This window comes from Vidua macroura, chromosome 26 (genome assembly GCF_024509145.1).
Source record: "Vidua macroura isolate BioBank_ID:100142 chromosome 26, ASM2450914v1, whole genome shotgun sequence".
In the NCBI taxonomy this organism is placed as follows: domain Eukaryota; kingdom Metazoa; phylum Chordata; class Aves; order Passeriformes; family Viduidae; genus Vidua; species Vidua macroura.
Genome location: NC_071596.1, coordinates 1,761,158 through 1,786,711, shown reverse-complemented (window position 1 = coordinate 1,786,711; position 25,554 = coordinate 1,761,158). Strand labels below are relative to the sequence as shown.

The 25,554-nt window shown below is 55.6% G+C and overlaps 2 protein-coding genes across 11 annotated transcripts in view; both read left to right on the top strand.

Moving 5' to 3' along the window:
* Positions 1 to 18,050, top strand: part of TCF3 (transcription factor 3) — an 83,917-nt gene extending 65,867 nt beyond the window's left edge. For 3 of the 10 annotated variants that reach the window (XM_053999239.1, XM_053999232.1, XM_053999233.1), the window contains 9 exons: positions 763 to 821; positions 1,485 to 1,563; positions 2,313 to 2,386; positions 3,004 to 3,207; positions 4,643 to 4,766; positions 5,446 to 5,608; positions 6,547 to 6,785; positions 10,434 to 10,578; positions 11,510 to 18,050. In XM_053999239.1, coding sequence (XP_053855214.1) covers positions 763 to 821; positions 1,485 to 1,563; positions 2,313 to 2,386; positions 3,004 to 3,207; positions 4,643 to 4,766; positions 5,446 to 5,608; positions 6,547 to 6,785; positions 10,434 to 10,576 — 1,085 coding nt within the window. In that variant the 3' untranslated portion in view covers positions 10,577 to 10,578; positions 11,510 to 18,050. Of the gene's footprint in view, positions 1 to 762; positions 822 to 1,484; positions 1,564 to 2,312; positions 2,387 to 3,003; positions 3,208 to 4,642; positions 4,767 to 5,445; positions 5,609 to 6,546; positions 6,786 to 9,505; positions 9,733 to 10,433; positions 10,579 to 11,509 lie in introns of those variants that run through there. The other 7 variants (XM_053999238.1, XM_053999237.1, XM_053999236.1 and 4 more) reach the window with 7 other exon arrangements.
* A 2,359-nt stretch (positions 18,051 to 20,409) lies between these two features.
* On the top strand, positions 20,410 to 23,742 carry LOC128819435 (cytochrome b-c1 complex subunit 10). The gene is made up of 3 exons (XM_053999584.1): positions 20,410 to 20,523; positions 21,703 to 21,837; positions 23,497 to 23,742. Exons 1-2 carry the CDS (start codon positions 20,474 to 20,476, stop codon positions 21,821 to 21,823), a joined length of 171 nt encoding a protein of 56 aa, XP_053855559.1. The 5' UTR covers positions 20,410 to 20,473; the 3' UTR covers positions 21,824 to 21,837; positions 23,497 to 23,742.
* Positions 23,743 to 25,554: the final 1,812 nt, after the last annotated feature.

The window sequence follows — 25,554 nt, the reverse complement described above, 5'->3', positions numbered from 1 at the left end:
GTCCCTCGTGTGTCACCTGGGCCTGGAGTCCCTGCCCGGGGAAAAGGCACAGGGAGGTTCTGGCTGCTGGAGCACCTGGGTGCTGGTCTGGGGCTTTACAGCTCTTGGGATGGGTCTGGGAGAAGCCCAGCAGCTCTGGTTTTATCTCCTGGAGGTGCTATGGCTTAGATGAGTTCTGGGATGGATTTACAGCTGTGTGAAGCTGCTCCCCTAGATCCAGAATGGGAATATTTTTGCTGGGTTTGGATACCACGTTAACCCTCGAGTGCTTTAATCTCTGACCCTGCTGAACCTGTTACTGAAATGAGCTCGTGCTCCCCAGGAAATGAGGATCCTAACAGAGATTTGTAGAAAAAAAAGCTTGTTTTTCTATGGAGAAGTAAGTTTTGGATTCATAGAATGAACGTATCATTAAGGCTGGAAAAGACCTCCGGGATCTTCCAGTGCATTGGTGGTTGTTGGTGTTTGAGAAGCCCCATGGCAATGGCTCTGCTGCAGCAGAGATGTTTGATTGATGTTGGTGGCACTTCACCTCCAGCCCAGAGCTTGGAGAGATGTCCCTGCAGCCCCTTGGTGGCTTCCAGGGGAAAGTGCCCCATGTCCGAGCTGCTCCGAGCTGGACAAACATTTAATTTTCAAGCAAAGCAATAAAAGCAGAAAATTTCCACCCCAGAGCATGTGTCCCCAAAGAAGATCTTGTAGGGTACTGTGTCCTGCTGGGGTCTGGGGCCTTGGCAGTGGCATCTGTGTCTCTCTTGGCAGGTAACAGAGGAACCACAGCCGGGAGCTCCGGAGACGCGCTTGGGAAGGCTCTGGCCTCGGTAAGGGTTTGGGATAGTCCTGACTGCTGCAGGCACCCTGTACCCAGCAGGGAACGTGGACACATTTGATGAATGCACCCCAAATCCACAGCAGCCTCTGAGGGAGGGTTTTGTCCTCTCCATGTGCTGTCATCTCAGTCCCGGCACCTTTTGGTGGATGGGGAAACTGAGGTACTGCAGGTTATAGTGGCCCTGCAGCCCCATTTCCTGCTCTGTGCCCTCCCAGCCTGGTGCTGCTCTGCCAAGACCACCCTGCACAGACCTTGTGGCAGGACTTGCAGGTCCCAGTAGTCCTTGCCCTGTGTGTGCTGGTTCGAGCTGGAGGGCACTGGTCTCACTGGGTTACCAGAGAGTTGCCTCTGCCCCATTCAGTGATCTTTGCACAGTGGCAGAGGGGTGCTGACAGTGCACCCTGCAACAATTCCTGAGAGCTCCTGCTTCCTCCTGAGAGGGGTCCCAAAGAGCAGAGACTGCACTCAGGGGTGGTGACAGTGGAGACAGAGAGAGACCCCGGGGTTAATGGGGGAACTGGGGGGAACTGGGCTCAGTCTTTGTGCTGGCTGTAGGTTTGGGCAGAGAGGTCCCAGCAGGTGGTGGGTGCCACTGGGAGGGGACAGCTAGCTCAGGATGGCACTGCTGACCGTCCCCCTTCTGTTCCTGCAGATTTACTCCCCCGACCACTCTAGCAATAACTTCTCCTCCAACCCCTCCACCCCGGTCGGGTCCCCGCAGGGCCTCGCAGGTGAGTGACAATGTGAAGGGTGAGGGGGGTGGCGTTTGCTTTGGGGAGCTCCCAGGCAGCGAATTTCCCAGGTCAGCCCCAAACCCTCAGCCCAGGGCTGGCAGCAATCCCGGGACCTTCTCCTGCCCTTCCTGACCCTGTCCCTGCGTGTCTCACCTGAGAGAGGCTGTGGCTGGATTTGCCTCCCGTGGGAGAAGTGCAGTGGGAACTGGGAAGCAGCCAAGTGTTAAAACCCATGTTCAGCACCTGCTGAAAGCCCATTCCTGGTCCCCTCGGGCAGGACAGGTCCCGTTGTGCCCAGCAGAGCTGGTGCCCAGGCTCCCTGTGCCTGGGGTGCAGCATAACCTGGCCCCGAGGTCACAGCGAGTCACTGGGACCGGGGACACTGGGACGCCTCTCGAGGTGAAGGGCTGAGCCAGAGCAGAGTTTGTAGTGCCACGCAGTGCCACAGCGTCCATGCAGTGCCACACATCTCTGGTGGCCCGTGAGGTGCTGCAGTGGCCCATGTGGTGCCGTGGTGATCCATTTAGTGCCACACAGTGCCGCAGTGGCCTGTGCAGTGCCGTGGTAGCCCATGCAGTGCCACGCAGTGCCGCAGTGGCCTGTGCAGGGCCGGGTGGTGCTGGCGTGGCCCGAGCAGTGCTGTGCGTGGCACGGTGGCCGGTGTGCTGCCGCGGTGGCCCAGCTTCCAGCCCCATCTAGTGGCAGCCGTGGCCATGGCCGGTCCCCAACTCTGCGTTTGTCCCCAGGCTCGTCGCAGTGGCCGCGGGCGGGCGGAGCGGGTGCCTTATCTCCCAGTTACGAAGGGAGCCTCCACACTTTGGTGAGTGGCGCCAAAAACTCGGGGTTCTCCTTTTCTCTCTCATCCCTCAGGGCCTGGTGGTGAAAGGTTTTTGGGTGGTGCCCTCTCCCCTGAACACCTGGAATCAGAATCAGCTGGTTGGCCAGGGATGGATATTTGGGTAGCAGCAGCTGAGCAGAGCTGCATCCCTGACCTGGAGTCCCCCAGCAGCTGAGTCCCCTGGCACCCTCCCCCTGCCCCAGCCCAGGCCTGTCTCAGGGGTCTGGCCTGGCCCAAGGGATTCCTGGCAGGTTTCTGCTTCCCTGCCCTGAGCAGCTCCACTCATGTGACCTGTCATGCCTTTGGGGAATGGCACTGGCTGGGGGGGTTATTTCTCCCCATCCCTGCCCTGTGGCACCTGAGTCCAGGATTGCCACCAGCCATTCTGTAGTGCAGAGCAGCAGGGGGCTGCTAGCTTTATTGGATTGCAGTCCTGGAATTGGATTGGAATCATGGAAAGGTTTGGGTTGGGAGGGATCATAAAGCCATAGGCAGAGAAACCTTCTGCTAGACCAGGGTGCTCCAAGCCCCATCCAACCTTGGACACCTCCAGGGATCGGGCACTTAAACACAGACCTGTCTCTGTCCTGCCCTTCCAGCAAAACAAAATGGAAGACAGGTTGGATGAAGCCATCCACGTGCTGAGGAACCACGCCGTGGGCCAGACCTCTGCCATGCCCAGCAACCACGGGGACATGCACGGGCTGCTGGGCTCAGCACCAGCACACAGTGCTGCCGTGGGCAGCCTGGGCCAGGCCTTCCCCGCCTCAGTCATGGCCCTGGGGAACAGACACCCGAGTCTGGTGAGTGTGGGAGCAGTGTGGCAGCTGGCAGGGACACGCTGGGGACACGTGTCACATGTGGTGTGATGTGGCATTCAGAGGGACATTGCCTTTGGTGCAGGAGCAGCTCAGTGTGGTCCAGCTTGGGTCAGGTGCTGGCAGCATTGGATGGGTGACAGGCACACAGGTCACTTCCCATGTTCCTGCAAGGGAGAGCTGAGTTGTAGAATCCCAGAGTGGTTTGGGTTGGAGGGACCTCAAAGCTCATCTTGTTCCACCTCCTGCCATGGCAGGGACACCTTCCACTGTCCCAGGCTGCTCCAAGCCCCATCCAGCCTGGCCTTGGACACTGCCAGGGATCCAGGGGCAGCCACAGCTGCTCTGGGGGCATTGAGTCCAGCCTTGGCACAAGTTCTGTGTGCCCTTCCCTTGTGCCCCTTCTCAGGGCAGACAGAGATGGTGAGAGACCTGCTCTTCTTTCCCTGCAACATGATTGAAAATCCCTCAAAACAACTTCAAGGCATCCCTGGGATATGCAGGGAGGAGAAGAGGGATCCAGTGGGTACAGGAGTGCCAGGTGTCACCAGAAACTTGGAATGGTTTGGGCAGGCACCACGTCCCTCTGTGCACGTGGGGAGTGCTGGTGTGTGAGGGCTCATTCCAGCTGCGGGGAATGTGATGGATCCAGGGTGCCCTGGGCACATGGATGCTGGGGTCCCATGCAGGGTCACCTGGGTCCCCCCTTTTCTAGAGGTTGGTGACCACAACAGCACATTTTTGGCAGAGCTGCTTACCTGCTGCAGCAAACAATGACACATCTCCAGTCTCCAGAGAAGCAGTTGTGATCCCTTTCCAGGCTCCCTGGGTTCTGCTCCTGAGCAGGGAATGAGACATGTGCTCTGTAGGCTGCTGCCAGCTGGGGAGCCAGCTGGGGGCTGGCTCTGCCTGTCAGTCCCCAGCCTGTGTGGCACTGCCTCGGGGCCCTGGGCTCAGAAGGGCGCCTCACCCTTTGCCTCCAGCCCCTTTGGAGCCAAGTTCACATTGCTGGGATGTCCCTCCGGTGGCGCTGGGGAGGTGGCAGACACAGTGGCGCTCAATGGGCACAGGACACGTGTCCTCTCTGCTGTGCTGGCCTTGCAGCGGGCACAGAGGGGCTTTTCCTCGGGGCGGGGGACAGCAGCAACAGGAGCTCCGGGCTGGGTGCAGCTCCTGCTCAGAGCAGGGAGCTGCAGGGTCCCAGCACAGTCCCAGAGAGCTGGTGCTGGAGCAGGCTGGCTCTTCCCTCCTGCATTCCGGAGCTGCAGGGCTGGGAGGGTGAGGGGAGCACACAGCTGTGCCTCAGCCTGGTCCCTGGAGCCCGGGGCTGTCCTTGGGTGACTGCTCAGGTGAATGACCCCACTGCCTGCTGGCCGTGACACATCCCTCCCTGAGGCTCGCTCTGCTCCTTGTGCTGCAGGTGGGAGGAGGCCACCCCGAAGATGGGTTGTCCAACAACCCCAGCTTGCTCCACAACCATGTCACACTTCCCTCACAGCCCAGCTCGCTCCCGGACCTCAGCAGGCAGCAGGACACATACAGTGGTAAGGCAGCTCTGCAGATGGGGCTCACCTGTTCACAGGGTTCACCTGTGCTAAGGGTCACCTGCTGGGGGTCTGGGGAGTCACCTGTGGGGCTTGGGTCCAGGCCTGTGCAGCCTGGGAGGAGGTGGATGTCTCTGCAAGGCTGGTGCTTCCTTGCAGCATTCACAGGGCAGTTTCTACTTGGGGCCTTTTCCAGAGGTTTCACAGAGTCCCAGAATGGTCTGGCTTGAAAGGGACCTTAAAGCTCATCCCCTTCCACCCCCTCCCATGGGCAGGGACACCTTCCACTATCCCAGGCTGCTTCAAGCCCATCCAGCCTGGCCTGGAACACTTCCAGGGATCCAGGGGCAGCCACAGCTGCTCTGGGCACCCTGGGCCAGGGCCTGCCCACCCTGCCAGGGAACAATTCCTGCCCAATATCCCATCTAACCCTACATGTTTGACTGTATTTTCCTGTTTCCCCTACCAGGTGTGGGTGCACAGTTTGCAGTGCTCTGCTGTGCAGGTTGGTTCCCAAATTGGAAGTAAGGGAAGTAAGAGGGAGAATGGGGAGTGTCAGCAGGGCAGAGGCAGCACCCTCACATCTTCCGAGTATGGAGCAGCAATGCAGGATGAGTTTGGGATGCCACTGCAGGAGCAGAGCCTACAGTCTCTGCATGTGGCTCTGCTCTCTCTGCAGGCTTGTCCGGGGGGCTGGGCCGGAGCAGCGTCTCCTCAGGAACGAGCGAAATAAAGAGGGAAGAGAAGGAGGATGAGGAGAACACATCGGTGGCAGATAACTCAGAAGAGGAGAAGAAGGAGCTGAAACCCTCCCGGAACAGAACAAGGTGCTCTTTGAACAGGTCTCTCCCTTCACTTTCTCTGTTCCCAGGCCAGGGGTGTTTGGGCTGGGGTGTCCAGCTGCCAGGACCCACCAGGCACTGGGCTTGGCCTGGTTTGGCCTGGGGTCATCCTGTGGCACAGACCCCCCAACCCCTGCCCACCCTGGAGCCTGGTGTGGTCTCACACAGCCTGGGCTCCTGCTACTGCCCCAGGGGGAAGGGTCCCTGCCATCCTCCTGCTGGCTTCTGTCCCTGTGGCCTCAGGGCATCCTCATGCTCCTAAAGCAGAGGGATGCACCTCATCCCCCACCTGCCTGTGTGGGCACTTGGGGCCGTGCAGGGAAGGAGCAAGTGCTCAGCCACAGTCAGACACAGTTTGAGCCCTTCCCTGCCTTGGGGCGTCTCTGCTCTCTGCTTTGGGCTCCTGTATCCTCTGTCACATCCAGCCAGAGGAGTGGCAGTGGCTCAGGTGGAGTCCTTCAGTGTGTTGGCTGCTCTGCAGCCTTGCCACCAGCTCGGAGACCTCAGCAGGGTGATGGTGCCCAGAGAGGCAGCACCAGCCCCACTCTTGCCCTGGAGGCAGAGGGCTGCACCTTCCCAAATTCCAGCCGGGGGTTCCAGTGTTGGCCTTCACCTTGTCTGGGCCGCCCTGCACTCTCCTGGCAACAAGCTCAGGCCTTAATCACATTGTGGTTTCTTTCTTTGCTGTTTAAAAACAAAAGAAAACAAAAAAGAGGCAAAAGAAGAGCCTTAACTGCTTCTCTCCGAAGCCCCTGCATGTCCCTGCACGTGGTCCTGGCACAGGACCTGGCACAGGACCTGGCACAGCAGGTCCTGGCAGGGCACACGGGGGGCTCGGCATCTTGGTGCGTCACCGTGTGTTTCTTGTCTGTGAGTTGACCGGTGCTGAGAGTGCACACGAGGAATGTCCCTGTCTCGTTCTTATTTTAAACCATTAGTCAAGATGAGGATGAGGAGGACGATCTTCTTCCCCCAGAGCAAAAAGCCGAGAGAGAGAGAGAAAGGAGGGTCGCCAATAATGCCCGTGAGCGCCTGCGGGTTCGTGACATCAACGAGGCCTTTAAGGAGCTCGGACGCATGTGCCAACTGCACCTAAACAGCGAAAAACCGCAGACCAAACTGCTAATCCTACACCAGGCCGTATCAGTCATACTGAACCTGGAGCAACAAGTTAGAGGTCAGTGAGGGTCCCGGAGTGGTGATATTTTACGTACCTGATCGGCACGGGGCTGTCTGTCTGTCTGTCTCCTGTGACGTGCTGTGGTGCCTCGCACTGTCTCTCTCCCCTGTAGCCTTGGGGAATAACCCAAGGCTATCGATGTCCTTTTTTTTTTTTCCTTTTTTTTTTTTTTTCCTTTTTTGCATCCATCCCTGCTGTTCTCTCCTTTGTCCCCCGCTGCCACCGCGTGTGCTGCATGCCGGTCCCCACGGGGACGCCTGTGCCGTCCTGTGCTCAGTGCTCGGCCAGCAAAGTGACAGAAACCCCACTAGAGAATCTCCCAGAGGGGTCCAGCTCTGCTGTCTCCAAGGGCTGCTCTGAGCACAGAGCCTGTGTGCCTGACGGGGCTCTGTGCTCCTGTCCCCGCAGTGTGGCACCTGGCAAAGCCCTGGGGCCACGGGAGCTGTGCGAGGGCAGCGGGATGCCCCCAGCCCTCGCTGCCTGCACTGGTATCCACCACAGGCTGGGAGCAGTGTGCATTCTGAGCCTGGAGCTGCCAGCGGGCGCCTGCAGCCTCTGCCCTCACCGGGACACCCTCAGAGCGCGTGTGCACCCATGGCAGGGAGGGAAGGAGGGTGGCTGGCCCGGCTGGCCCGCCCAGGACGTGGCTGCTTTGTCCCGCATCCCGCAGTGCATGCTCCTGCCCGGCCCTGCTCCGCCTGCAGCGGCCCGGGGCAGGTTAACCCCTTTCTCTCTGCAGAGCTGTGTAACACGCGTCGGGGGCTGTGCCTGCCTGTGCTCCTCTCTGCTGGCCTTGCTGTGCCTTGATGTTGGAGTCCTTTGTGCCTCTCTTCAGTTTGTAATTTTTTGCCTTTCATAACATGTATATTTTTTCCTGTCTTCTTTTTTAATTTCCCCTTCCTTTTGATTTTTTTTTTTTTTATTTCAAGTTTTTACTTTTTGGTTCTGTTCTTTCCAATCTCCTACAGACATGCCCCAGCCGTGACCTCTCGGTGGTCCCACTCTACCTTGTACTTGCTGCTCACGGATCCCAGGCAGGATCGAGGGTGGGGCAGGGCTTAGGCAGAGTTGGCACCGTGTTCATTTTGGTCTCCCACGCTTGTCCCTTTTTAAACCCTTCCTGGAGGCAGCCAGAGAGGTGGCTGAGCCCTGCAGGCTCCCTCAGCAAATAGTGCAGACAGGCAGTGTCCCCTCCTTGGGTTTGTGCTGCTTTCCAGGAGAGAATCCCACCCTCACACCCCCTCTGGCAGCACTGCCACCAGGTCCCTGTGTGCCATGGGGGGCTGCCAGGATCCTCCCACTGCCACAGCGGCTGCAGGAAGGGAAAGGAGGAGACCCCCAGGGGTCACCTCTGCTGATGACCCCCAGGGGCACAAGGCAGCCTAAGCATGCCATCCTCACACAGTGCAAGCTGCCAGTGGTACGTGCCGGTGGTGGGGACACAGCTCTGTCCTGCCCAGGTGTGACATCCAAGCCCTGTCACTGCTGGGGGAGCCACCAGCCAGACTGGCCACCAGCAAGGACCTGCAGCCACCAGCCTGTGCTGGAGGAAGGATCTGGGGTCCTGTGTGGGGGCACAGGTGCCAGGATGGCCCTGTCCCCACACCTGTGCTGGGCATGTGGAGAGGAGGTGGCAGTGCCAGCTGGGACAGTGAGGAGGGGACACAGGCCAGGGACAAGGCAGTGAGGAGAGGGTGCAGCAGGGCCAGTGAGCAGCCCTCTGTCCCACACAGGCAGTGCTTGCCCAGGGAGCCCCTGCTCCCCCTTCACATGGCCGTGCACTGTCCGGAGGCTCTCCAGGAGAGCTCTGACTCTGCGGCCCCTCTTTGCTAAAGGCTTATCCCCACGTGGCCCCCCAGGAGCCCGAGGCCACAGGCTGTCCCAGTGTCCTGACAGATAGGTGTCTTCCTGCAAGTTTTGCTCTGGGGGAGAAGGTCGTCTGGGCTTAAACTGAGGTTTTCAAGGGGATGGGCGAGGCCTTGGTTCAAGATGCTGCCAGCACAACTTTGCTTCCCCCATCCCTGCCTGTGTCGGGCATCCTGGGGTGCTGTCAGCAGTGGGGGCTCTCCCAGAGCTTCTGACTGTGCCTGGAAAAAAAAAATCACCCCTTCTGGCAGGCTTTTGTCTGTGTGGAATGATTGGGATTCAGTGTCTGCATCCGAGTCTGATCCTCAGAGTAGCCCTGGCTCCTACTCCCAATGCTGCCCTGGCCCCTAAGAGGGTGCCAGGCCAGGCTGCTCCTGCTGCTGCAGCACCACTGCTCCAAACACCAGCATTGGAAGCTGCAGATGGAATTCGGGAAGTATTCTTACAAAGAAGGATTTGCTTCCTGCCAAAATCTTTCCATGGGGGACAAACCTGATGTTTTTGGCAGAGAGCCTCCCCCAGTCTTCGAGTTTTCAGTTGAAAACAAACAGGAAGGCAAATTTTGATGAGGGTAGGAGGTGTTGGTGGGTGATGCTGCATCAATGCCCAGCCTTGCCCCCAGTGACCCCTCCAGTCCCCTGGGCACCTGGCCCTGTGCTGGCAGCACCTTCCCTGGGCTCGCAGAGGTGACACAGCCTGGGCTGCTCTGGGAAGCACCCAGAGGAATTGGCTTTGCAAAGTGAGGCCGTTTGGGCCATTTCCAGTGGACACCCGGAGCACTTCCAGCACGGCAACATAGAGCCCCCCTCGGTGGCACCCCCTGACTAACCCCTGTGGTGCTATGAACCCAGCAGTACAGACGAGGCCTTGTCACTGGAGGACAAAGATCTGAGGGACCGGGAGAGGAGAATGGCCAATAACGCCAGGGAAAGGGTGCGCGTGCGGGACATTAACGAGGCCTTTAAAGAACTGGGACGCATGTGCCAGATGCACTTAAAAACGGACAAAGCACAGACCAAACTGATCATCCTGCAGCAAGCGGTGCAGGTCATTCTGGGCCTGGAGCAGCAAGTACGAGGTATGGTACCGCTGGCAGGTGCATTTCGGGGCCTGTCTCTCCCCCTGTCTCTGCATGCTCGTGCTGCTCTGTCCTGACTCCTGCTTTCAGTCTGAGCTGTGTGCTTGCAGCGCCAGCAGCACCTATGGCTGCTGAGCTCTCCCCAGCCCCGGCCCGGGGTGGATTTGAGGCTCCTCTCTCTCTCTGGTCATGCTTAATATAATTTGGCACCTGGATCCCATTATGCAGCTTTGGAAAATTCAGTCCTCAACTCTGAGTGCTGGCTGAGGCACTTGGGGGTTCCTGTAACAAGCACATGGAGATGCCCTGGCACAGGCTGCCCAGAGCAGCTGTGGCTGCCCCTGGATCCCTGCAAGTGTCCAAGGCCAGGTTGGCCAGGGCTTGGAGCACTCTGGGATAGTGGAAGGTGTCCCTGCCAGGGCAGGGGTTGGAACAAGATGGACTTTAATATTCCTTCCAACCCAAACCATTCCATGACTCCATGCTGAAGTGGGGGGGCAGCTGGGCCTGGGGTTCTGCTCGAGCAGGGGCCTGGCAGGATCCTGCAGGGACTGCGGGCAGCAGCGAGCGCTGCACGGAGCTCATCTCCTCACACAGGCCTGCCTGGGATGGTCCCTGCTGTCCCTCTGGGATGCTGCTGCCAGGGGTGATGCTGTTGCCCAGACTGAGGTTGCTCCCCTCCCTTGCTGTTTTGGGCACAGAGCGCAATCTGAACCCAAAAGCGGCCTGCTTGAAGCGTCGGGAAGAAGAGAAAGTGTCCGGAGTGGTAGGAGACCCCCAGATGACACTGTCAGCTTCACATCCTGGTCTAGGAGACGGTCACAACCCTGTTGGACACATGTAAAGGTACCGGTCCCCACCTTTGATCCCACATCCCAGCCTGGGTCCAGCCCTGTGCCCATGCCCTGCTCTGCTCTGGCTGGTCAGCCCCACTCCCTCAGCAGCAGCCACGGCTCTGCTTCATTTCCCTGAAACCAATGACTTGAATGTGTGCAAGGCCTGGCACAGGTGCCCAGAGCAGCTGTGGCTGTCCCATCCCTGAAGTGTTCAAGGCCAGGCTGGAGGGGCTTGGAGCACCCTGGGATAGTGGAAGGTGTCCCTGCCCACTTATTCCAGCAAGGGCTGGAATAAGATGAACTTTAAGGTCTCTTCCAGCCCAACCCATTCCATGATTCTCTCTGTGTGTACGTGCCCCATGGACACCCAAAGCCTCTGGCCCACAGGAGAGTGGCAGCCCTATAGCTGGGATGGGGGGGTTGGAGCTCTCTGGGTGGGCCCAGCTCTGCTCTGCACCTCCCAGTCCTGCCCCAGCTGGCTGCTGGAAACCAGCAATTCCTTTTCCTTGTGGCTCTATGAGAGGGAATGGCAGGTCCCAGAAATGCCAAGAAAGTCAGAGAAGGTGAAAATCCCCTGGTGAGGATGTGGCAGGCACAGGCTCCCATGGGCTGTTCCCATTTTTAAGGGACCCTAGGAGCATCTGAGCAGTGCAGAGATGATGGGGGGATTGAGCAGATCCAGGAGTGGTAGGTCAGGAGCTGATCCCATGGAGTGCATGGAGAGGCCACAGTCCCTTGGTGTCCCCTGCCCCAGTGGGTGCCTGGGGATGGCCTGACCAAAACAGAGACAAAGCTCAGCTGCAGCCCTGCCCAGCCCTGCGGGGACAAGCTGCAGCAGGAGCCTTGGGCCCCCTGTGCAAGGAGCACAGTTTTATTCTCATTTGGGCCTCTATCACTTCAGACTTTTCTTTTTTTTTATTTTTATTTTATTTTATTTGTAGATCTTTTTGTTCCTCTGGATACGGAGATCTGTAGGAAGAAAACCCTCGGTGTGACCTGCAACCCTGTTGAACCATAAACTGTAGTACTGCTCATACTGACACACGCAGACGGATCCTGGCGTGACGTAAGGGGTGGAAAAAACACTTTGTCAGAAACAAAACGGAAACAAAAAATTGCCTTAAGTATAAAGTGCAGAACAGTCAATACATATCACTCAGTTAGGAGGGGGTGGCGTGTTCTCTTGGCTTGTTCACAAGCAGCCAGCAGCAAAATTGTGCCTAAGCTTGATATTTCTTTTTTTAAAAAAAAGAACATTAGTTATGAGATTTTTTATGTAGAACAAATAGCAATGCCTTTTGGTTTTTTTAGCTTCTTTTGCATATGTTTTGTAAGCAACAAAAAAATTTTTTTTTGTATAAAAACATGTCTTGTACCCTCCGCTTTTCTGCTGCTGTTTCTATAGTTAACGTTGCATCTTTAGGATCAACCAGAATATTAAAATTGTATTAAGAGAGACTGGATATAAAGAGAGGAATTCTCAGATTCGGCTCAGAAAGCCACTAAAAGCGAATGTAGCCACAGTGAGGGAATGTTCTTCCTTGCCTGGCTTGTACCTTCCATGACAAAAAACAAACTCGTGCTGAATTCACCATCTCTTTTCTTCGGCCACTTCTGATTTGGGAAAAGGAAGTTAAACAGCAAAGCGAGTGGCAGCAGTGCTCCCGCTCCCCCCGGGCAGTGACTGAGGGGCTCGGCGAGCTTTGCTTTGTTCCCGGAGGTCCCGAGGCCCCACGGGGGACAGGACGTGGCCCACGGCTGTTCCGGAGCGTCGGCGTGGGGAGGACAAGCTGCTGCGAGAGAGCAGCCCCGGGTGGAGGAGAAGGGACTGAGGTGCTTCCAGGTGAGCAGAGCAGCAAGGGATGCACGAGGGAAGCGCCTGTTCCCACAGGCCAGAGCTGCCAGAGGCACTTCCAGGAGCAGCACTGAACAAAGACCAAGTGAACAAAGCTGGAGCACTGGGAAGAGGCAGAGGCAGCCGGAGCACGGAGCAGCGGTGGGATAAGGAAGGCAGGCAGCAGCAGACTGAGGTGCTGGAGGCAGGAGAGGAGCAGCGGCCTGGCTCACTCCAGCTGGGCAAAGCCATGAGCAGCAGCAGGATCCCTTCTTGCAATGGAGCTGCCGCCATCGGAAATGCAAAATGCTGGCTCGGGGAGAGGGGTGGCTTCACACCCCGCTGTCACCTGCTGTCACCTGCTGTCACAGCTCCCAGGCATCCTCAGAGGCAAACTGAGCTCAGCACTGTGCCGTGGGATGTGAGTGGCCACCATCACCTGCACATGGGCTCCTCTCTTGGCACTGGGAAGGAGGACAGCAGGAGCTCCTGTCCGTGTGTCCAGCAGCCAAACTGGGCCAGCTGTCCCTTCACTCCAAGGGATTCCCAGTCACTCCAGACCACTCTGGTGTGCCCAGCAGGAGGAGGATCCCTGGCAGCCCCTCTGGGTGCCCTGGAGGTGTGGAGCAAACAAGAGGTGCTGGGCAGTGCTGAGCTGCAGCAGCCGGCCTGGAGATGGCCATGGAAAAACATCCACTGGGAATTTGCTCTTATTTCTTCCCTCTCCTTCCCCTTGTGAAACATTTTGTGCCTGGTTCTTCCCAGCTCTGCAGAGCCCAGTCAGGCAGGATGGTGCACGAGACATGGCTACTGGTCTGGGGGGATGTGGGGAACTCCCCTCTCCCCTGCAGGCTCCATCTCTCCCTGTGCTGCTCCAGCCTGGGCTCCTGGGGAAGCTGTGTTGCTTTGGCACGGGGAAAGGGAGGGACTGGCAAACAGGATTAGGTCCTGTGGCACTTCCCAGCAACCCCAGGCTCTTGGCATAACCTGGTGCTCCTCCACATGCTTTGTGCTCTGGCAAACCCTGCTGGAAGTGCTCAGGGCAGTGCTTATCTCCCACCCACGAGTGGGCACTGTGGCCTCAGCCCCTGTGGCAGCTCCAAGCTGAGCCACTCCAAGTGCCAGGGCAGGATGGGGCTGTCCCTGCTGCCCCTGGCCCTGCCCTGGGGCTCCCCATCATCCAGCCATCAGTCTGGAGCTTTTGGGTGCTCCTACCTTTCCCCAGCTTGCTGCTCCCACCATTCCTTCTGCATGGTGAGAGCTCAGCAGCCCCAGCTCTGTTCCTGGGAAGGGCAGGAAACTCAGTGGTTCCAGTAACCCAGGTGCTTCTTGCCTGTGTCAACAGACACATTTTAGCCTCAAATGCTCAGCTCAAGTTTGCCACTTCCCTCCCTGGGGCTATTCTGGGTGCTGAAGCAGTGGGCAGGGAGATGGATGAGGTGTTCCTCCATGTGTGGCAGCCTTGACTCCCATTCATGCTCTGGAGTGCAAATTGGAGGGCTCAGCAGCTGCTTTTTGTTTCATCCATGGGAGTTCCTGCTCTATTGGTGAGAGTGCTGGGGCTGCAAAGTACCCACTGCTCAGGGGTTTTGGCAGGCTCAGTGCCCCTGTCCCAGGGCAGGAGGGATGGAGCAGTGTCCCAGCCCTGGAAAGCTTGAAACCCTACAAAAAAAATATTTAAAAGTGGTTCACAAACCCTTTGATTTTGCCCCAAGAATTGGAGGTGGCAGTAATGGACAACTGGACTTAAAGGGACTAGTCAAGAAAAATCCATAAATTCAACAAAATTGGAAACCTGAGAAGATTTGTGAGTTGTTCACAAATTTACTGAACTTCTTTATCCCCTCCTAGACCTGCAGGCCAAGGAGGAATCGTGATGAGCCAGAGCCTTTCTCACCATCCCTGAATCCCCAGGCATTGCAACAAAAATGGGGCTTTTCAGCTGCATTTAGGTGGTTTAAGATTTACTTTGACAGCAAGTCCAGCCAACTTCCTTCCATGGCAAGGCTTGGGTGAAGGTCCTTGAGCACAAGCCCTCAGAGCCAGGGTTTGGAGAGATCATCTCAAAAGCACAATGTAGGGGATGGCAGTGCTGTCCCTGGAGTTGCCTCGATGGCACAGGGTGACAGCTTTGTGTGCCAGCCCAGTTTGGCCTCAGTGGCATCTCTGTTTTCCAGGTGCTCAGGGAACAATTGGGAAGAGCAGCAAGGAAAAATTCCTTTGTCTTGCCAATGTGTTTGGCTCAGTGTGAGCATGGTGCCTGTAACCTGCCAGGGAAAGTGGCTTTTCTAAAAGCAACCATTGCCTGGTGCTGTCCCCAAAATACCAGCAGCCCAGCCCTGAAATGTCACCCCGTAGCAATGAAATTCTTGTCTTTAGGTCTGGTCAGCGAGGGCCAGGTCTGCACCCTCCCCAGCCCACAGCTCTGCTCCATTCCACTTGGGATCTTACAGATCCCCAGACCTGCTCCTCTGCCTGTCTGTGTGTCCCCCACAGCAGTGGTGCTGCCAGGAGAGGTGTCACGTGGGGGTGACACGCTGTACGGTGCCATTTATTCCATTTTCTCCTTCCTCTCTCAGCCTTTGCTTGCATGGCTGCTCCTGGGGACATGTGCCCTCCTCTTTGGGGGCCACTGAGCCCCCCCAAAGCTTCCTTCATCAGATGGGGTGCTTCCTCCCCTTCTGTGCAGCTTCTTGTTCCTCTTTCCCCAGGCTGCATCAGTGAAGCAGCAGACCTGGGACACTGCCATGGGACATTTCCTGTGTCCCCAGCCCAGGGGCCTCCTGTTGCCCTGCTCAGGCAGCCCCCTGCCTCCCTGCACACGAGCTGTGCATGCCACACTACTGGGGAGCATCTGGAATCCGGTCTATGAACAGTAACATTGCAGATTTTTGTCTTCTCCCTTTTCACCTGCCTTTTCCCCAAAGCAAAGCAGCTGCAGCCTCCCATGGGTTGGTGCTCAGGCAGCGGTGGCAGCGTGGCTGCTCCTGCTCACAGCCCCAGGGAGCAGAATTCCAGCTGTGTGGCAGTCACTCCTGCCCGTGACCCCTTGTCAGATCGACTCAGCCCCAGCCAGCAGCTCTCTGCTCCCCTGCTTTCACAGCTGGCCCCCAGAGGTGTGTTGGCAGGAAGGACAGACTCAAGCTGTGGTTTCCTCAGGAGGCTGTAATTCCAGAGTCGGGGCAGAAACTGCTCTCCAAGGTCCTTTGTGTCTCACCAGTGTCCCTACTGAAGCCAGCAGAGCCTTTGGGCCCTTACTGGGTGGTTCCAGTTGTGGAGGCTTGAGAAATAGCAGGCTTGGAAACCCCCAATCCCCTGCACCCCTTGAGCTTTGCTGCCAACTTTGTGGCCAGTGGAACGTCTTGCAGGCCCCGCTGTGCTGTAGTGGGGAGCCTGGGCCAGCTCCAGTTCCGTCCCTGGGCTCTGGGAGGTGAAGCAAAGCTGGGGATGGAGGTGAGCCACAACAAGCCTTCAGCCCCTGCCTGCAGTGCTGGCTAACCCAGAGCAAGCCCTGGCCACTGGACTCCCCCATTCCTGCCCAACACCAGCAATAGCAAGGCCTGTTTTCTGTACCCTGAGCTTGCACAAGGTCTTTGCCCTGTTAAAAATCCTATGCAAATCTTATCCCTGTCCCCTCTCCCGGGGCTCTGCAGATCCCAGCCCAGCCCGTTCTCTCTGCTCTTGTCCGTGATTCCTGCTCCCTGTGCCCTCAGGGTCCAGCTTCATTCCTGGCAGCTCCATTTTGACACCTATGCTCTGGAGCTGGGAGGGGGCAGATGAGACTGTAGGAACACCCAGCTCATACTGAGCACTGAACTGGAGGGGGCAGGGCCTGGTCCTGAGGCTCCTCCACGCACCCTTCATCCTCCTGTGCCTTCTGCTCAATGCTGGTAGGGCTCTGCCAGCATCCTTCGTCCTCCAGCCCCCTGAAAGGAGAAGCTCTGTTCCACCTTGCTGCTGCCCGGACTGCTCTGTTCCAACACCTGAGCCTCAGGCTTGGCTGAGGCTGCTCTAACTTCAGCCACCCCAGCCTGAAGGGGTGTTTCCCTTCTTCCCATGCTCCCCAATCTCTCCAGCCAGCATCTCGGAGCTGTTTCCCTTTGCAGAGGGGCAGCCCATGCCAGCAGTTGCCCATCAGCTGGGTGCAGGCAGGAGGATTTGGGGGGTGGGTGCTGCCAGTGTCCCACAGCACAGCTGCCTCTCCCTGCCCTTGGGGCAGGCGTCAGGGGACCTGGTGCTCTGTACTTTGATTTCCAGGACAATTGAGCCCTTTTGGGGAGCCAGCACGGCTGTGCCTTGGCCTGAAGGGCTCCCACAGGCAGGGGGGCTCTGCTCAGGAGGGTGGTGCAGGCTCCTCGTGACCTCCTGCCAAACCTTGAGTGTCCATCTGCAGCCCAGCTCCGGGCCAAGTGCATTCCTGTCGCGGGTCTCCACGTTGGTATCTCTGTTCCCCTGGTTTTGTACCCCTCCTGCTCCTTAGGACTCCCCATTCCCACCCTGGCCCAGCCAAGCCCGTGCCATGGTGGAGGGCGAGGCCGTAACACTCACCCTGGGACATCTCAGCCCAGCTCAGGAGAGCAAAGGGGTTTCTGCTTCCAAAGGGGGTGTCCTGGTACCGAGGCCTTTGGCCAAAGAGCATCCCCGTGCCCTGCATCCCTGGGCCGTGCCCTGCATCCCTGGGCCGTGCCCTGCATCCCTGGGCCGTGCCCGGGCAGCGTGGAGCTCCTGGAGGCAGCGAGCTGGGGACACCGCGGGTTCCCCTCACCAGGGCCACGTCTTCCCAAATCACTTGAACCCACCAACTTTTGAGCAAGCCTTGTACCATGGAGCCACCTGGGAGGGAAGGAGCTGTGGGAAGCCACACAGCAGCCTCTGTTCCTGTGCCAGGAGAGGGGAAAGAGGCACCTGGCGAGGCAGGACAGGGACGATCCCAGCGCTGGGAATGACCCGTTGGGTGCCGAGGGCTCCAGCTCTCTGGGGAAACAAAGCATTCCTGGGATGTTCTTTATATTTTTGTAGGAATGGGGGGTGGGAGAGCAGATGGGAGATGCCTGCAGAAGTTGTTTATTTTTAACCCTGTAGAAATTATGGGTTGTTTTTGGTTTTTGGCCTTTAAAATTAAAAAATGGTCCTTGCTTTTGATGTTTATGCTGCCTATCTGTAAATCCAGATGTACTTAAGTGGCTGAAATCCTTGTTCTTAAATCAGATACACATTATAGTTTTGAACTATATATATAGTAAATATATATATATATATGCCTAACCCAGCAAAAAAAAAAAAAAAAAAAAAATAAAGTATTTGGGGGTGGGAAATGCATTGCTCTTTGAAATGAATCACAATTGGGGGATGAAATTGTGTTTCTGAGTGCCTCAAGATATGAATTGTTTTCATTTTTTTAAATAATTTTATACAAGTGTCAAAACAGCTGGCTGGATTATTTGGAATTTTTAAATAATCCTAACTTTTTTAAAGTAGATTTTGAGAACTGTCCTGTATATAACAGTAATGTAGCAATAAATGTGACATTTTATAACAATATTACTTTTTTTTATCCCCATATGTGTCCTTCAGATGTTGTATCCCTAGGAATGAAAAGTTGGAATAAAGGCTTTGCCTTGTACTAAAAAACAAAAGAAAACACCAGACAGGTTTTCAGACACTTGCTCTGGGTGTGGATCCTGCCCCCTGCATCACTGTTGTTTCCTTGCCTCTGCCCCTGGGAGCACCCACAAAAAATCCACTTAAATCCAGTTAAATCCACTTAAATGCCCCCAGTCCATCCAGGATCCCAGCACAGACTGGTGATGGGAGAAATTCATCAAATCAGAGTCATTAAGGTTGAAAAAGACCTTTAAGATCATTGAGTCCAACAGTCAGTTCAGCACTAACCCATGTCCCAAGCACCACATCCATTGTTCAAACACTTCCAGGGATGGTGACTTCACCCTTCTGCCCCGGGCAGCCTGTTCCAGTACCTGACAATCCTCTTTGGGAAGAAATTACTCCTAATATCCAACCTAAACCTTCCCTGGCACAACCTGGGGCCGTTTCCTCTCGTCCTGTCCCTTGCTCCCTGGGAACAGAGCCCGACCCCACCTGGCCCCATTCTCCTGCCCTCCGGGCTCCAAGGTCCCCCAGGACTTTCACAGAATTACAGGTTGATTTGGGTTGGAAAGGACCATAAAGCCCATCTCATTCCACGCCCTGCCACAAGTAGGGACACCTTCCATTGGACCACAAGCTCCATCCAACCTGCCTTTGGACACTTCCAGAGCCAAGGCATCTGCCTGGAAGCAGCCTTCCTTCCCCAGACTTGCTACTTGTGTTCCACTGTGCTGCTCTGGCTTGAGGCTTGTCTGCAGAGATCAGGACAAACAGTCCAGACTAACTGAGAAGTGGCTCTGGCAGGGGCTGGTTAAATCTCCCTTAGCCTTGGGTGCCTTCTCTCAGCAGTGAGGCAGCTCTGCCCTTCCCAAGCTGCTCTGGGTGCATGGAATGACAGTCCTTCCTTAGACTCCACCATAAAATCACAGAATCATTAAAATTGGGAAAGACTTTGAAGATCATCCAGCCCAACCATTAACCTGGCAGGACTGCCATGTCCTCAAGAGCCACATCCACATATTTTTTTAATGCTTCTAGGGATGGCGACTGCACCACTGCCCTGCGCAGCCTGTGCCAGCTGTTTACAACTCAGATCCAGATGAGGGAGAAGTGTGGGCTTGGGAGCAGCCTGGAAGGTGGATGCTCAACAAATGCACAAGGTGGAGCATAAAGCAGATGAGTGCCGGCGACCAGAGCAGGCTTGAGCTGGGAGAGCTGGTGAGGACAGGAGCAAGGAGCAGCACAGAGGAGCTGCTGAGAGCATACAGCTCCCTAATAGCTGGGCAGTGGCCACCAAGTGAGCTTCCTGCCAGCACTCCCTCCCTGGAGATGAGTCACTATCAGCTTGAGATGAGCTGGGATGAGACTACCAGACTACCATCATGTCACGCTCGCACTGCTAGACAATCACAGAATCATGGAATGGTTTGGGTTCTAAGGGATCTTAAAGCTCATCCCATGGGCAGGGACACCTTCCACTATCCCAGGGTGCTCCAAGCCCTGTCCAGCCTGGCCTTGGGCACTGCCAGGGATCCAGGGGCAGCCACAGCTGCTCTGGGGTGTCTGTTCCAGAGTTCCTCCTGCATGTTCACAAGAGGCTGAGCAGGCTCTGAGCAGAGCCTGGGGAACATTATGGAATTGATGGTGATTTTGACCCTCTCCTGAAAAACCTGGCTGAAAACTCCCTCTCCTGTTGGGGGAGACGGAGTGGCCGTGACAGGACGGTTTGCAGGGACACTGACGGGCTATGGGGGAACCACTTTGGGAAGGGGGCACGTCCCTCCAGCACAAGAGGCTGAGAAGCAATCCCAGCTCAGTGCGGGAGCACTGCCACCCCTCAGGGCCCGTGTCCCCCCTCCAGCCTGGGGACATCCTGTTCCCTCAGGGCCTGTGTTCTCTCTCTGGTGCAAAGACAGGCCTCATGTCCCCTCTCCAGTGCACGAGCAGCCTGTTCCCCCAGGGCAGCTGCTGTCCTCCCTCCAGTGTGGGGACAGCCTGTCCCCTTGGCCCGTGTCCCCTCAGGGCTCGCGTCCCCCCTCCAGCACAGAGACAAGCCTGTCCTCTCAGGGCTCGTGTCCCATCAAGCCCCGTGTCCCATCTGGGCTGGTGTCCCCTCTCCAGCGTGGCAACAGTCCGTCCTCTTGGCTGGTGTTTTTTTAGTGCCCGTGTCCCCTCAGGGCCCGTGTCCCCTTAGGGTGGCCTCTGTCCCCCCAGGGCGGCCCGTGTCCCCCCAGGGTGGCCCCTGTCCCCCCAGGGCAGCCTGTGTCCCCTCAGGGTGGCCCCTGTCCCCCCAGGGCAGCCTGTGTCCCCTCAGGGCGGCCCGCGTCCCCTCAGGGCCCGCGCGGAGCCCCCACCCCCTAGCGGGGCCCGCTCCGCTGCAGCCCCGCCCCGCTCCAGCCCCGCGCATGCGCGGAGCGGCCCCTCCGCCGCCCGGGGTCACTTTGAGTGAGGCGGCGCCGGCGCCATGTTGAGCCAGCTGTTGGGGCCGCGCTACGCGCAGCTGCTGCGGACCTGGTGAGGAGCTACCGGGCTGTCCACGCCGCGTGGGGCTGGCTGGGCCTGCCCGCTTCCACCCGGGGCTCTGTCCGCTCCGACCCGGGCTCTGCTCGCCCCGCCCGGGTCTGTCCGCCCGGCCCGAGGCTCCGCGCTCCCCTCGCCGCGTCCTCCGGGCACGGCCGCGCACTCAGCGCGCACTGTGGGAGTGTGAAGGGCATCCCGACCCCTTCCTGAAGCCCTGCTCGAGGCCTCCCCGTTCACTCCGCGCCCTGTGAGGGTCGCTGGGGATGGTGCTGGGGATGGTGCTGGGGTGCGGAGAGGGCTCGGGCCGGGCTGAGGGGGCGAGGAGCCGGGGAAAGGGCTTGCGGCCCACCCGGCGCTGGCTATTTCACGTACGTAAATACAGCAGTGCCGTGGGTGCCTTTGCAGGGCTGTGGGAGGCAAAATGACGGGGCAGAAGTGTTTGCAAACGACGGGATGCGGCTGCAGCAGTATATAGCGGTGTATCTTCTCTTTGCTGTGCAGTAGTCTCTTTAAGTAAAAGACTATGAGCTTTTTCCAGTCAAATATCTTGGCTGCCCTGTGGACTAATGCTGTTCCCTGTCTATGAAGTTGTTTCAGTTGCTCACCACAAGATCAGTTTGGGCACCACAAGATCAGAAAGACCCAAAGCTGTTGGAGAGTGTCCCAAGGAGGGACACGGAGCTGGGGAAGGGGCTGAGGAGCGGCTGAGGGCACTTGGCTCGTTCAGCTGCAGCACAGGAGACTGAGGGGAGGCTCCTCGGGGGCTGCAGCTCCTCCCGAGGGGAGGCAGAGGGGCAGGGGCTGAGCTCTGCTCTGGGCCAGGGACAGGAGGCCAGGAAGGGCTGGAGCTGTGCCAGGGCTTGGCATGGAGCTCAGGGAAAGGTTCTTCCCCCCGAGGCTGCTGGCACTGCCCAGGCTCCCCAGGGAATGGTCCCGGCCCCGAGGCTGCCAGAGCTCTCAGGGATGCTCAGGGTGGGGTTGTTGGGGTGGCTGTGCAGGGACAGGGGCTGCACTGATGATCCTTGTGGGTCCCTTCCAACTCAGGATATTCTGGAATTCTAAGCTCTTTTCCTGATGATAAAGTGACTTTCTCAGGTGCCTCAGCCATGAGCATCTGCCAGGCCTTTCACAGTGCTAATTTGTTGTTTACCTGGATGTGTATCTCTCCTTTAGGACCCCCACCCTGGTGACATGGGGTGGTGTGGCTGGCGTTGGTGTGATCTGGGCCACAGACTGGAAGCTGGTCTTGCAGTACGTTCCCTACATCGGCGGCAAGTACAAAACTGAAGACTGAGCTTCCCTCTAATGGTGAGATTTGTTTGTACATCTCTTGGCTTAATCAATAGAATTATAAAATCACAGAATCCCAGATGGGTTTGGGTTGGAAGGACCTTAAAGCTTGCCTTAGGCAGGGACACCTTCCACTATCCCAGGTTGCTCCAAGCCCTGTCCAGGCCAACCTAGCCTAGAGCACTTGAACACAATAACCCTGCACTGGTGTGACAGTGGGTTTTTGACAGTTTCCTCTTTACCTGGGGCACAGTCTTTTTTTTTTTTTTTTTTCCCTTTTTTCCTTTTTTTCTTTCCTTTTTATTTTAATGGAGCTTCACAGAGCACCAGAATGATGAAATACTCATTAGAATATGTTTTTCAAGTGATTATTTTGGATGCAGTGGGTTTTCCACAACATAATGCAGTTCTTAAGAGATCAGACCAAGCTAATTTTTTTACTTCTGATGTATCTGTTTACTTCTGTTCTTGAGCAGAAGAGCTACAAGCTCAGGACTAGTTTTATGACTAGGCAAATTCAGACTCCTTTCTGCTCCTTGTAACTGGTATTAAAAGTAAATTGAATTTTCAGAGCTGATTATTGTATTCTACAAATTCCTTGAAAGATTTTCTTTCTCAAGGTTTTGGTTCTTTTCCTTTGTTAAATGCATATCAGAAGTGCTGTTCTGAATGTTCTGAAAGTCTGACCATCCCTAAAGCTGGAGCAGCAATTAGATAATCCTTCTGTAGGGGCTCTAACTGCATATTCTTTCTAGGAGGCAGGCTTTGGATTTCTTTATTCCTTGCTGCAGATAGAAAGGAGTCAGGAAGATTTTTCCATTCATTAAAGGATGCTAATGGAGAAACTCTGAGACCAGAGGAAAGTCTGTCCACCTCAGTGTTTGTTTCTTCTGGTCAGAATAACAGTTACATCTAAATGTTGATTAATGAGCTATTTGTGTTCCAGGTACACAGTATTTTGTAGGGAAGTCAGTCCATTTGGAAAGCACAGACTTTTTAAGTCCTTTTAAAGTACTTTTAAAAGTCCTTTTTCAGCAACAGTTGTTGCAGTTTAAACAACTTACTGTGTGCAAACTTTGTATTGCACAGATCCTTCTGTAACCAAGAGAGGAATGAAACTTGACTTGGAAGTCAGCTGAACTGGAGGCATTTTGGGTCATTGTGATGTTTACAGTCAAGTCATAGAACCATAAAATCACCCAATGGTTTGGGTGGGAAGGGTCCTCAAAGCCCATTCAGTCCCACCCCTGCCATGGCAGGGACACCTTCCACTGTCTCAGGCTGCTCCAAGCCCCATCCAACCTGCATGGAGAAAAGTTTTCAAGTGGAAAATCTCTCAAGTTGTGTAGAGGCAATTCAATTACCTCCTAAGGGCTTTCCTTCCCTAAAAATAATCAGTATTAGGAACACAGCTCTATTCCTGAGCCAACAGCCTGTGTTTCCCATCTTGAAGTAAGAACTTTGTGTGTCAGGAAAGAGGAGCAGAGAAAGGGGATGTGTCTGTGGTGGCCTGTGCTCCCTCCCAAAGGGACTCCAGGCCTGCCCACCCACATCTGGATCAGCTCCTGTACCAGAAACCTCCTGCCTGGATCCTGGAGGCTTCTGAAATGTCTCATGTTGGCTGCTGTGGCACTGTGCAGGGAGCTCTGCTTAACGACTGCTCTGTGTTTGTTGTAGGATTTTATTGCTGGAGAGTGTCTGGAGCCATCCGTCCACTGAGACCTGCTGGGGTGACCCTGAAATGCCCAGTGCAGATTCTGCAACAAGCTGTTGTCTGTCTGTCTGTCTGTCTGTCTCTCCCATGAACAGCTGTGAGCAAATTCACCCTCATTGACCACTTCCTCTGAGCACTTTCCCAGCACCTCTTGCCTTGATGGGAGTGGTTTATTAACCTGGTGTACAAAATAAACCAAGTGAATGATTTTTGGGGGGCTTGGGGTTTTGGGATTTGTGTGTGTGTGTGTGTATGTTACCTTCTTAGTCCACATTCTTAAGACCAGACTCCTAGCTTGGTTTTGGGTTACAGAATCATGGAATCACAGACTAGTTTGGGTTGGGACACCTGGCACTATCCCAGGTTGCTCCAAGCCTTGTCCATCCTGGCCTTGGACACTTGCAGGGATCCAGGGGCAGCCACAGCTGCTCTGGGCACTGTGTTACATCTTCAGCTTCTTGGACTCTGTGTCCTAAGGCAGGTCTGCCACATGTTTGCCTCTTCTCATGTGCAGGTTCCTCGGGAATCAACCACTGGCTGCTAGGATACTGGGCTTGATGATTTATTTTTATCAATTACAGCTCTTGAGCTACTCTTAGGGATGTGTTGATTTTAGGCTCATCATTCCTGGATCACTGTGGCCTCATGGATACAGTTAACTTTTCACAGCCAATATTGCAGAGTTTCATGGTAACATATTGCTGAAATTTAGTTTAAAGAAAGGATTTGGGGTTTTTATCATCAATTCATGGACTCCTTAAATGGTCTATTTTTAAGCTTTTCTGGCTAGGGACTTGAGGAAGGCAGGCCCCAAATCCTGGGTGTCTTTCTTTGTACCAGGATGAAAACCAGGGGTTCAGAGAGCTGCTCAGTTCTTAATTTGGGGTTTAAGTAGAAAAAGAATCTATATTCTCAATTCATAGATCTGTTTATTTGTGAACTTAAACTAGTGATGAAACTACCCCCAAACACAATCCTTTAGGTGAGAGTTCTTAGCTGTTAGAAAACCCCTGCCACAACCCTTTAGGTGTGAGTTTTTTGCTGTTATAAAAAGGAAGAACAAGGATTATTTTGCTCTGGTCTCTGCCACTCAGCCACAGATGACTCAGACTCGGGGGGAAAAGTTCATCCCTTTTCACAAAGACCAGAATTTACAAACAAACTTCCTCTATGTGAGAACAGGGTCACTGTTTTCTCTCTGCTTAGTGCCCAATTTCATCTTACTAGAATGTTTGGTTGTAATGCAAGGTTTGAATCTCTTTAGGGGAAAATCCCAGTTGTAGCTGTGCTGCCCATGTGTCACTGTCAGGGCTGTGTCACCCTCAGGGATGTTTCTATGGAAAACTGTTGGAAAACCTGCCCAAACAGTGGCATTATGCAGGACACTTGGATTACTTCATTAACAGTAAAATTTCTTAGTGTTGCTTCAGCATCATCATTGTTAATTAAATGGGGGCAAAGAATATCATTTTCACATGCAAAAACTGCCTTTGCTGCTCTGCTCTGTCCTCTAAGATGCAATCACAGAATCCTGGAATATCCTGAGTTGGAAGGGACTCACAGGGTTCATCAGTGCAGCCCCCATCCCTGCACAGCCACCCCACCAAGCCCACCCTGAGCATCCCTGAGAGCGCTGGCCAAACGCTCCTGGAGCTCTGGCAGCCTTGGGGCAGCTTCCCTGGGATATGGAATAATGGGGTAACGGGGCTGATTCCTCAGGCTGTCCCATCCCTGCTCCAGCAGTGCTCCTGACTGACCTGCAGGAGGCCAGAGCCTCACCTTAACCTCAGGGTATTGAGAGTGCAGGTTTGACAACAGCAGCCCTCTGCTATACGTAGGGGGTGTGGATACTGATCCATTTCTGGCCAAATTATGTCTGGAAAGTGGATATTCTTGGGAAGTGGGTGTTCTGTCAGCCTTGCACAGCAGCAGGATTGTAACCTCAGGTCTGCACAGCTCAGTCCCTCCTCTTAATCTACCTGTGTGACACTCCTGGGCTGGATGGGTGTAACCTGCTGCTT

Coding starts and splice junctions, on each gene's coding strand:
- LOC128819435 (XM_053999584.1), top strand. CDS start 20,474: ATGTTGAGCCAGCTGTTGGGGCCGCGCTACGCGCAGCTGCTGCGGACC. Junction 20,524..21,702: donor GCGCAGCTGCTGCGGACCTG/GTGAGGAGCTAC, acceptor TCTCTCCTTTAG/GACCCCCACCCTGGTGACAT.